Raw genomic sequence first — 12,509 nt, 5'->3', positions numbered from 1 at the left:
GGCATCTCAGATTAAACTATGTCTCCCATGATGCACCATGGATTGCCCCCTTCTTCCTGGAACAGGCCAAGAAAGTATCCTTAGTGTTTCATGGGAAATATTTCATCTCTCATAGAAAAATGATAACATGAAACAACAAAGATCATGGCAAGATATTTTACATAGTTTTTGCTTTATTTTTTTTTTTCCTCAGTTGTTTAACTTTTTGATGAAAAACCCAAGGTATTCGTGAAAACAATTCTGAAACCCTAATTTTCATCCAAAAATAGAGTGGATTTATTTTAAGTGATTCTAGCCAGGGTGATGCTAGAAAAGCAGCCTATTGCAGACTTAAATCTTCATAGCTACTCCCACTACAAAATTAGGCAGTTAAGAAACTTTTGCTATATTTGGCCATAAGATATCACACATGAAGAACAAATTGAATGAGCAGAAGTGAAGAAGGGAATACAGGAGTTCCAGGTGACAGGAGTAGCCCCCCTCTGAACGGAGGAAGCTGCAGAACACAGATGAGTGCTGGTGTTTGGCACAAGGAGGAGCATGCAGCGTGCCTGTGGAGCAGTCAGAGCCATCAAATCATGGAATGGTTTGGATTGAAAGAGATTTAAACATCATCTACTCCTAGCCCTGCTATGGCTACCTTCCACTATATCAGATTGACCATCTTGAACACTTCCAGGGATGGAGCATCCACAGCTTCTCTGGGCATCCTCCTTCTCAGGGAGTCTTTGCTCTGCTAGCAGGATCAAAACAGCAGCAAATAAAGCAGACAGTAGGCAAGTTGCCACTGAAAATTGGAAAAGTCACTCATGTTCTGACAGAACAAAAACATCACCAGTCAACACAAAATTTCTATTAAAATGCTCCCTCTTACAGAATAGAATCATTTGAGTTGGAAGGGTCTAACTTCCCTGAAATGAAGAGGGACACCGACAGCTCAAAGCCTTGTCCAGTCTGAGCTTGAACACCTCCAGAGGTGGGTTATTACACCACCTCTCTGGGCAACCTGCTCCAGTGCCTCACTGCATTCATCATTAAAAAAAAACACTTTTTTCTTACCTTCAATCCAAACCTCCCCCTCCTTTAGTTTGTAACCATTTCCCCTTGACCTATGACAACAGACCTTGCTAAAGAACCTCCCCTTCTTTCTTATAGTTCCCCTTATAATGCAAGGCACCTATCAGATCTCCTTGGAGCCTTCTCTTCAAAAGAAGTTGCTAGAAAGAAGTGGTGTGTTAACGGATGTAAGCTGATTACACAGCCACAAAAGATCACTCCAAAGAGCACAGTATTAATGACTTGCAGAAGTGAGCAGGGGGAGTTCACCAACATGCTACAAGGTATAACCAGGTACCAACCCAGACTCAAATATAGCAGCTCACAATCCAAGCCGTGACTCTTCAGCACCACAGAGGTGGAAAATACTACAATGCAGCTGTTCACAGCGTATTAAATGGATTTTTTTCTCATATAAGCACTTACGTTTAATCCGCACGTAGTACATATCACAACTTTTTTGCCTGCCTAAGGTAGACGTTATTCATCTCACCGGTTAGCCAAGGTCTCACTTAAGAGAATTTTTTTTTTTATTTTCCTGGCCCCCAATGGTCTTTTTAGCAACAGTACTAACAAGCAATGCCATGGGCAGTCAGGATTGTTTTCACTGGCACTACCTGTTAGGCACCAGTTGTGAGATATAGCCTGACAACCCCACTCAGCAAGAACAGATCCATAATTTATACTCATTTTAGTGTTTTCAAAGCCATCCTACATTCTTGCATCATTCCTACTGCAAACGGTTCAAAATGCAGCATCTTCTAACCACTGGGCAACATGGGATACCAGGCAGATTTTCCATGTGTTTTAAGTCTTGTGCTTTCTTCTCTAGCATCTTGCTCATCCTATAAGTTCACACTAATTAGTTAAATCACATGACTGTCTGTGCTATATGCTCGCATCTTCGATGTAAAATAAGACATGCCTTTAATATCTACTACCATAATGCCTACAGCTGATGCTCTGCTTCAGTTCCTTGTGAAAGGATTTAAGCTTTAAGGAGTAGCTCAGAGGAAGTGAGAAGGGTAGCCACAGAATTTGCAGTAATACATCCTGTCTATAATTTGAGGTAAGCACATTCTGTCTGATTTTGAAATACTGATGAAATGCAGAGAAAAGGATGAGGTTAGAATTTAATCACTACTAGCTGCTGATACAGTTATTTTATTGTGTTTATCCAAGAAGATCTGTAATAATGCTGTGAAGGATATAAGAATATCATAAAATAAATGTTCGTTTTAATTTCTTAAAAATGTATAAGAAGTATGAAATTTCCTTACTACACTTCGGTTGGATATTAAGAAAATTTTTTTCTCCAAAAGAGCAGTGAGGCAGTGGCACAGGCTGCCCGGGGAGGTGGTGCAGTCACCATCCCTGGAGGTGTTCATGAACCGTGTGGATGTGGCACTGAGGGACGTGGTTAGTGGGCATGGTGGGGATGGCTGATGGTTGGACTGGGGGATTTTAGAGGTCTTTTCCAACCTTAATGATTCTGTAGAACAGCAGTCACTTACAGCAATATAGTTAACTATAAAACATGCTCTGCCAGAATACCTGTCCCAATACAAATACCAGAGAGCAGAAAGCACAAACTCTCATCTCTGAGCCTTCAGTACTGTCTTTTATGAACCAGCTGACTTTAAAACCAGTTTGTTCTTTCTGCCATATTAAAAAAAAAAAAACAAAAACAAAAACAGGCAGACATCAATAAGTAACTTCTCATAATGCTCCAACCAACCACCAGATGGTCATTTTATTTCAGAAGCAAGACACTGCTCATTAGCACAAGCCACTCACTCACAGCAGCCACACCCACCATCAGCTAGAGAATGAAAGACCCAAGGCGATTTAATCCCCCCATGGAGAATTTCTTCTGGTTTCTACATTGACATTGCATTTCCCCATCCATATCTTAAGGAACATTCTATTTTCTCCTCTATTCTACATCTGTCAAAAGCTTGATATTTCAGTGTTTCACACTCAGAAGAGGCTTTTGAGTCTTAACCTTTTCACAATTAATCACATTCCCCATATCCACCAGTAAAGATCTCTTTGAGAAATAAATTAGGCCAATAAAATGATATATTGCTTTAATTGTGTTTGAACAGAACAGACAGGAAAGTGGAGAGAGTTAGGGGTATTTTGCATTATGTGTGAACAGAAAGGAGGACAATTCAGAGAATGAAGGATCCGAATCAGTGTAAAAAAAAGCCCTTCTCTGCAGCTGGCTTCTGAACAGCTTAGCTTGCCCATGGGAGCATCACCAGTACTGGACAAGAACACTAATCCTAGGCTAGCCTAGTACCATCCTACTTCTTCAACCTTTGCAAGGCAGTGTAGTTGAGAGGTAAAAATACAAAAGGAATGATAAAAATACAGAATGTCCTGGGGACAAACCACACTGTGTAGGAAGATGCTATTCCTCTTCCTACACCTAAAGCCCACTGGGACCAGCAAGCTCAGGACACTCAGCACAAAGACGTAAGAGACAGAAGGCTGTGGGAAGACACAACACAAGGCTGGTCCCTCTGCCTGCCAAGGAAAACGTCACCACGTCTACCATTTGCCACAAATAGCTGAGGAGGATAAGGGCAAAGTGTCAGAGTGGGGGATAGAAGGAAGCAGCCCAAAAAGAAGAGGTGGGTAGAAGCCTGTGGGGTCTGCCGTGAGAAAAAAAGGAAAGCATTTTACAAACCTGTTCACTGCAAGTCTCACATTCATAACTGTTTCCAAATGGGAGGCTATGTGAAAAGCCAAAGCAAACACACTCAATTCTTTTTGAACCCATCAGACAATATAGGAAAAATATGTGCATTTTATGGTTTGAGGGCACAACCTTTTAATTATGTTTTTGCATTGTCATGTCCAAGACCTTTTTTCTCCTCAAAAATTAATATTTCCTCAAGCAGTGCAGCTATTTATCTTGGATGAACATGAATTGAAACACAATCTCCCTGTGCAGAAAGAGGCGCAGAAGAGTTATAACATGACACCTAGGGGAATTCAGAATACATTGCAATGCGATCCTAATCATTCTTCTAGTGCCTTTTCAACTGATTTTTGTATAGCTCTCTAAGCAGTTCCCAGCTATTCTTCTGCACGTGCTGTACATACATGCTCTGGGAGGCTTTTGGACAAAAAAACAAGTGCAGGTAATTGGGAAGGCAGGGAGAAATTGCAGCAAATAAAATACAGTTGGTTTTTTTTTCCCTCTCTGTTATTGCTGAATGAAATGCAGTTCTGTCATCCAAGACTAGCAAGTGTTCTGGCACACCTTCACTTCTCAGTTCCCTACAATGAAGCCCAGCCTCATGGGCACAAAGCTAAGGAAGATGTCAATCAACTGTGTTTGCCCCTCATGATTTGTATCTCCAGCAAGACCTTAAAGTGATGCTTTACAAAATACTTCAATTAAAAGTTATTGAGCCACTGCAAGAAAATTCAGGCTAAAAATTCTCTGCTTTGGAAGAGCCATTACAGTCAGTAGCAATAGGAGCTCTCAGAAAACTTATCGTTCAGGCACCAGTTTTCCTTGCTTCAACACCATAGCTGGCCAACAGAACATACAGATCTTCCAGCAGATGTCCAGTAGCAATGATATAAGTAAAAATAACAGAATGCATTTGTGCTTAATGGGAAAACGAGTGCTAAAACATCACAAGGACACTGAAGTAGGAGTGTTTTCACAATCAAATTATTCCTTCGTAACAGATAAGTTGCTATGCACATGTATCGCCTTTCAAACGAAAACATCAAAAAATGCTTCTTACACAATTTCCACAGCTTATCACTGAAAAGAACCTAGTTCTGAGTGCATGCCAATAAACAGACCCTTTATCAAATGCTGCATGGCAGTGTTCTAGGAGAGAAAAATCCCCACTTGGTCACTTCAGGTGAATTCTGACATCTTCAAAGATTTTAATGAGATTTGTTTGGGCAATAGCATCCAAGACTTGCTTAAGTCATAGATCAAATTTCCACACTATGAAGACTTCCCCCTTGTGACCTCAAAATCATTTCTGTGTTGACTGAGCTGAATTTTGTCTGCACCTTACAACAGACTGTCCCCAGGTGTTGCAACTGAGCTGCCGTTTTTTGTAATCCAGAAGGAATAGAGATAGCATATTCTCCTTCTTTGTTTGTAAACCACTGAAGCCAATATCATTTCTGTGACCAAGAAATGTTTAAAAAATAGGATCAGATACTGAGACTTCTGTAAGCGTTAATTCCAAATCTATGCTTTCACAAATACAATGTCCCAAGAAAATAAAAGAAAAAGAAAAAAGGAAAAATAAAAAAGAAATAATAATAAAAAAAAGCTCTTCAGACAAGCTAGAAATAAGTAGGCCAAGAATATATATTTCACTGTGGTCCAATGTGTGCGGGACACCATCTGTGGTTCATTTAGCTGCAGCAGCAAGAGCTCAACTCAACCATAGCCACACAAATACCTGAAAATTTAACATACTCACCATGATAACAGTGAGGGAAATGGTTAGTCTTGACACACCACTGAAAAATGAGGCAGCTCCAATGGCAGCGAAGAGACCTGGATCAATCCATGCTCCGTATTTATTATTTTGAACACCAAAAATGGAAACAAGGATCAAACCGATTATCCTGCCATACAAAGCTCCTGTGTACCTGCATGCAAGAAGAAAAAAAAACAACAAAGCACATCTTTTGCCAGTGATCCTGACTCCCAGAAGTGCTTCTAGAGATCTGTTTGTCCCAGATTTAATTGACGAGTTCTGTAATAACTCCTCTCCCCAAAATAGCTCTGTCATCCTTAGTTACTATGAATGATTACTTAGTTCAAATCACTAGCACAAAATTGCTAAATCTGCTGTATTTTGTAGATAAAGAACTATCAGCATGCCTTGCTTAATATTGCTCAAAGACAAATGAGAATGGACTTTACAGGAATACAGTCAAAAGTACAGGCTACAGATGTACGTAATCAGCTATTTCTGTCAAAGACCACACTTTTAGAGGTCCAGCCTTATACGATTTCTTACAACTAAATCTACCTGTGCTCCATAAACCTGGCAAGTAAAATTCTACAGCCACATACTGAATGGACAAAATGAAGTCATAGGTAGACCTCTGTGAAGCTAACCAGGAATGAAGCTGTGAAGAGAATGCAGGACTCCTCAAACTAACCATATGCTACACTAAAGAACAAAAACGAAACTTAGCACAGCTGAACATGTAATTGCTGGGGTGAGACACAGCATTTTATTCCATTTGCAACTTAATATACACATCCTAGTATCAGCCTGTGAACTGGATTTGTACAGACATTCACCTTCCAGAAGTTGTGAACTATTATATATATATACATACATCATATCACATATATGTTATATATTATGTGACTTGAAGAACATCATCGTATGCCATTACTAATTTTTTCCGATTTATTCATACAATTGATTGATTTTATTGATGGATGCAGTTACAGTAAATAAAAAGTGAGTAAAAAATTAGGTTGCTGGATGAAAGACTTGACTGTCAGTATCTATCAAACAAAATATGCCATGTTTCAGTTATTACTATGTAATAAAAATAGACAACAGCCTGTGAAGTGTAGGAGAAAAAGAGAGGGATATGGAAAAGGCAGGCAGCTGCACACACAAATTTCATTTTAGAATTTTTTCAGTATTAGAATTGCATTATGCCTGATATCCACTCTCCATCCGTGGCTGCTTACTTTCTGAACACTTCGGTGTGTACATCAAACCTCTCGGCATGACTGTGAGAACTATGCTCTAGTCTATCATAGCTTTCTAAAAACAACAACAAAAGGCCTATATGCAGTTTTCTCCAAAGTCTAGGGTGTTGATGTCCAAGATTAAGATTCATGCTATTATGTGCATAGGAAACAGATGAAAAGTCTGGATCTGAACCCATATTTCTACAGTTACAGAGATGAAGCCAGCAGCCTAGACTCTCCCTGGGGCCCTAAAGGATTCAAGTGATCTGTACTTGGAAAGTATACAGTTTTGGCTATCATCCTTCTACAGCTATTCTCAGATGACTTTTTTTCATTCTTTTCCACAATTTTAGTCTCTCTTTCCAAGCAAACCATCCTGTTCCACCTATACAACCTCCTCCAAGCATTTATAGCTTTGCCACTGCCAAGATTTCAGCTTACAATTCAGGTTATTGCTACTCAACACAGGCCTTCTGCATAGACAGCGCAAACCAAGATGAATGAAGCTTACAGCATTGGGATAACCACGCCACTGGCAACAGCAGAACCTGCAGTCCAGCAGCTGAGGATGAAATAAAATGCCAAAGCAGTGCAGAGAGATGTGTATCCAAATTCCTCATGAGTCCCACGTTTAAAAAGATATGTGATCCCTCGCTTACCATTCTCAACCAGAAGAGCAGCAGCTGCAACACAGAGGAAGAGATGTCGAGAGATGCAATACAATAAAAGGATTCTTTACAAAACTGCATTTGTATCAGCTCTCTTTTGCCTAAACCCGATAACAACTCAGCAAAATACATAGGATCAACTAATTTGTGATCAAATGAGAAGTTCAGCATATAAAGCACTTTCAGGAAAACGAGGAATGTTATTTGTTCTTTCCAGTCTGCTCCATGTGATGTTAATCTTGATTTAAATGAGGAGAAACAGCAGCCAGTGAAGCCAAAGAAAGGGAGATATGCTACTTCAGTAGCACTCTTTCCTCATCCCTTTCAGAGGTAATAATTCAGAAACTTACCAGGACATTTAGCTCAAGTATGGATTTAAGTTCCAGTACATTAAATGAGAGCACTGCATTTTGAAAAAACAAAACCAATAAATAAATAAAAAGTATCCTATATTATGAGTAAATATATTTGGATGTTACTTCTGGTTACATAATTTTTTTTTTTCCTGGGTGTCACTCATTTGTCTCCTTACCTTGATTGAAGGTTTGATTAGAATATCTGACTCCATCTGGACCAATCCATGATGTGTTCAGTGAACATCCGTATTCTGAAATCTCCCTCTTGAATTGGTATATGCTTAAATGTTAAAAACAAACAAAAATTATTAAATGAGTAAATATAAATTATCTCAGTACCTGCATAGAATGCATCTTTTAGGTATAAATTCTACACAGACAGCCTACTTTACCCTATATCATAGAATCATAGCATAGAATCCTAGAATGGCTTGGATTGAAAAGGACCACAACGATCATCTAGTTTCAACCCCTCTGCTATATGCAGGGTTGCCAACCACCAGACCAGGCTGCCCAGAGCCACATCCAGCCTGGCCTTGAATGCCTCCAGGGATGGGGCATCCACAACCTCCTTGGGCAACCTGTTGCAGTATGATACCATCCTCTGGGTGAAAAACTTCCTCCTAATATCTAACCTAAACCTGTCTCAGTTTAAACTGTCTGAGTTTAAAACCATTCACCTTTGTCCTATCACTATCCACTGTTGTAAACAGCTGTTCCCCTTCCTGTTTTTCTGCCCCATCCAAATATTAGAATGCCAATGTCCCCAATTAAGTTTATTAAATAATAAATCTTGTTTACTGGATCTGTTCATGATTCATTGCATTGAACTAAATAACTTGGTTAATTTTTGATCATACTCCTCTGCACAAACTTTCTGTTGTAAAAATAAAATCAAATTACAAAACCAGGAATTACATTGCACTGAGTAAAATTGGGAAAACAAACAAACAAAAAAAGACTGATTAAAATGCCCACCCTGGCCTTAATCTTCTCATGCCATTGTGACTCTGTCAAACTGGATTGGTAGATCAGAAATCTGGCACTCCTGATGAACAGTTATTTCCACGGGCAAGCACAGCACCCCAAGCTCACAATCACATCTACAGTTGGACGACAGAGACCGAGAGATCAGGAGGAATACAAGGTTCCCACAACTTAAAAGATATTTGCCCAGCACATTCTCAACCCTTTCCTTTCCAAGTCCTGGCACTACTTATTTCAACACTGGAAAACTTGCAGCTCGGATCACTGGTTATCACATGCCCATGACCAGCCTTTCATACAGTCCTGCTGTTCCTTGACACTTTCTCAATCTCTGTCATCTTGAGCAATTGTCCCCTCCCAAACAGATACAGACTTCCTTCTCCTAGTCTGGGAAGTATCCAGCATGTTTTAGACATCACCACAACCCAAACAGTAACAACATGAACTCTGTTCCTGGAACAAAGAGCTGGAGAAGCATGGTATTTAACCCACCTGATCCCTGCTCAGAACTAGAAGGCAAACTTCAAATGTAGCCAACATCTAGCAAAAGGAAATTTTTTCCAGACCCTGGATTGGCAACCAAAGCAACACAAGATACTTCTCCAGTACTGTGTTTGCTTTTTACGTTAATCCAACCTTCAAAGAATACATTCCAAATTTGTGATGCTCAATAAAGAAAACAAAAACAAAAAACTTATTTACTCCATCCTGCTTGAGAAATCAGATGATTGTGTAACCCACTTATAGCAAACCTCAAGTTCTATGCAAATTATGCCTTTTCTACCGGTACAAGAGTGCAAATGAAAACAAGCAATCTCAGAGCTAATTTGATGCTTGCAGCAATGCCAAAATGGCAGAGAGAGAAATGACAGAAGAATGCTTTTTACAATTAAAGCACATGGTTGAGCAGGAAGAATAAGGCACAGAGAACAGAGATGCAGAACTTGTTTATGCAGAGGCTTCTGTCCCACTGACTCTGTTTGAAATCAGATATTTAGCAGAGACAGGTTTATCCCTGGTGCAGATGGGAAGACAGCGTTGACACACTGTGTGGGCTCTGCCAAGACCTGCTACTGGAAGAAGCCCATTGCTCCTTTACCTCCTCCTGCCTCCTTACGACCTCCTGTTCCACCTGTTTTCACCTAGCAATACCAAGGGCTGCAGGAAGTGCTATGAAACTCTTTTGAAAGCACAGTTAAACACAAATTCATGAGGATAAGCTATGATAGAAGGAAACACGGTCAATACTGGCACAGACACTTCAGTCCCATCTGGACTTTCAGCTGTTGCACTGTTATGGTTTAAAACCAACAAGCAATCAAAAAAAAACAAACTATCATGTACTTCACTTGAAGAGACAGATCAGTACAAAAGATGAAAACAAGCCTCTTACTTTTTTTTTTTATTATTGCTACATGGTTCTTATTGGATCTTTTAAGATGGCCAGCGTGCCTATTACTTATCTGTTGGATATTCAAAGGTAAATGGTTAAATATCCCATTTTAATTTAAGACAAATCTAATTGATCCTGACTAAAATCTCAGGATTGCAATGATAATTCTCATTTTAAATTTCTAAGACTTGGAGAAAACAAACAGGATTCTTTTCCATGCTTGGTCTTGTACCTTATTACAGACTCACTGCAAGTGTTAGCACTACCTTCAGCATATGCATGACTTTGCAAAGTCAACTACAATTTGGTGCTTTGTACCCTTCAGATCTATTCATTTTCTACTCTTTAAAACTCACAGCCACACCAAATGAAAAATTGACACTGAGACAGTTTAGCCTCTAGGTTGGATTAATCTGACTATTTTTGATTCAGAGGCAGACACACACACACACACAAAAAAAAAAAAAAAAAAAAAAAAAGCCATGAAATGTTTGTGGTTTCAAAAGCTTTTCTGTTAGGGCAAAAATAGTTTTGTTTTTAAAAATAACATTTTGGAAGTATTTAGTTCTTAAAATAAAAAAGGATGTCATAGTGAGGAAAAGTCTTTTCCTGCAGCAATCCAAAAGAAACCATAGTCACTAAGTTACATACAAGTAGGTGATTTCTATATAAATAACTTGTAAATATATACTACAGCTGACAACGCTAAACAAGGTATTGCAAGTCAAGAGATAATCAAGAATTGTAGCAGAGATGGAGAGGTATGGCTGCTTTTTGTGTACTTAAATAAGCTGTTCAGAGACCAGTCACCAGTGGTGAGTTATTTAACACTCACCATTCATATTATGCAATATGTAGCATACTGCCTGCTTGGAAGGAGGACATGTAAAGCTCCGTGCTGCCAGTGACCATTTGCAATAACTGTGAAATCCAACTTCATGTGATACGTATTTCTTAAGAAAGATACCTACCCTGCAAATCCTTTATCAAGCTTAAGGATCTCTTCAACTATTCACTTATTCTCCATTTATTAAAGTAGAGTTTGTAATTTTAAATACCCTTCCTATAGTTTGTGCTGTACTGGCATGCATCTCTGATGCATTTGTCACCTTCCATGCTCTTATACAGATGACTGATCAAGGATCAAGTCATGTCCCATAGGCAACAGCAGATGGCTGAAGATGAGAATAATCACTGTTTTTCTCAGTTCCAGCTTTCCAGTCAATGCACACTATAGGCGTGTGTACTTTGAGGTAAGATTCACACATCCTTTAAAGCAAAAGTCATATTCTAAATTGGAAATTTGCTCGGGTGATGCATACAGTCACATTTCAGGCTTTTTCCATGTTTTATCTTTTTATTGGTTTTAAATTTCTCTTATTTCTTTAATTTGACATGACAGAAAACGTTTCTTGCTAGAAAAGTCTGTGTGATTAAATTTCAGTGATTAATAGATTAAGCATGATTCTTATCTCTGGATGAATTCCTTATAAACAATCAGTTTTGATGCACCTCTGAATTTCTCCATCCCAAATCTTTGTAAAAACCGAGAGAAATTGTGACTATTTACACATTAATTGAAAATTCAATTACATATTCATTTATATATTAATTGCAATTTGTTGTAAGAGTTCCTGGTGACTCTCTCCACTTACATTTCTGAGCTGTTTCTCAGCTGATAGTTTCCAGCATTCATGACAGGAGTGCAGGGAAAGAAATACGGCAAATATACTGTTACAGTCGTAGTACATACCTGCAGGTATTATAAAAAGTAAACAAATTATCATGAGGTGTAGGAACAGAGAAAAACAGAAAGAAAATTGTCTAAAAATCACTAATGCCCACAGTTACCAAAGTTATCCTTTAGATCTTACCCACATAACCCAGAATATCAGCATTTACCCATAAACAACTAGCAAGGCCCAGGTTCACCCATCTAGCTTCAGACACAAACTCCATTAAAGCACAGAATCATTAAGACTTGAAAAGACCTCTAAGATCATCTTGTCCAACCATCAGCCCATCCCCACTGTGCCCACTAACCACATCCCTCAGTGCTACATCTACATGGTTTGTGAACACCTCCAGGGACGGTGACTGCACCTGGGCAGCCTGTTCCATTGCAAACTGTGAATTAGTTTCCACCTCTGTAACCATCCAAAAGCCACAGCCAACTCCAGAGCTGGATGTTAGGCCTGTGCCCAGCCTCCCTGCCACACACCACAACTGCTGATGGAGATGTGTCCATGCAAGGTGTTGGGATCTAAGTGCCTCTCATTAAGGGCCTCATATTTGGGTTGGTACTTAAAATTATGCTGAGTGTTTAAAACAAT

At 39.2% G+C, this 12,509-nt stretch overlaps 1 protein-coding gene across 1 annotated transcript in view; it reads right to left on the bottom strand.

Annotated features, from left to right (window-relative positions):
• The window catches only part of LOC122179230 (chloride channel protein D-like), a 74,120-nt gene that overhangs the window by 44,126 nt on the left and 17,485 nt on the right, over positions 1-12,509 (bottom strand). The window contains exons 8-11 of the mRNA XM_042869982.1: positions 11,832-11,929; positions 7,973-8,076; positions 7,284-7,455; positions 5,529-5,700 (exon numbers count right to left, since the gene is read on the bottom strand). Of these exons, the coding sequence (XP_042725916.1) occupies positions 5,529-5,700; positions 7,284-7,455; positions 7,973-8,076; positions 11,832-11,929 (546 nt within the window). The remainder of the gene's footprint in view (positions 1-5,528; positions 5,701-7,283; positions 7,456-7,972; positions 8,077-11,831; positions 11,930-12,509) is intronic.

This window comes from Lagopus leucura, unplaced genomic scaffold (assembly GCF_019238085.1).
Source record: "Lagopus leucura isolate 7727_CA_CO unplaced genomic scaffold, USGS_WTPT01 Super-Scaffold_100002, whole genome shotgun sequence".
Taxonomy (NCBI): Eukaryota; Metazoa; Chordata; class Aves; order Galliformes; family Phasianidae; genus Lagopus; species Lagopus leucura.
The sequence above is the reverse complement of the archived record's forward strand: the minus strand, read 5'-3'. Positions and strand labels throughout refer to the sequence as shown.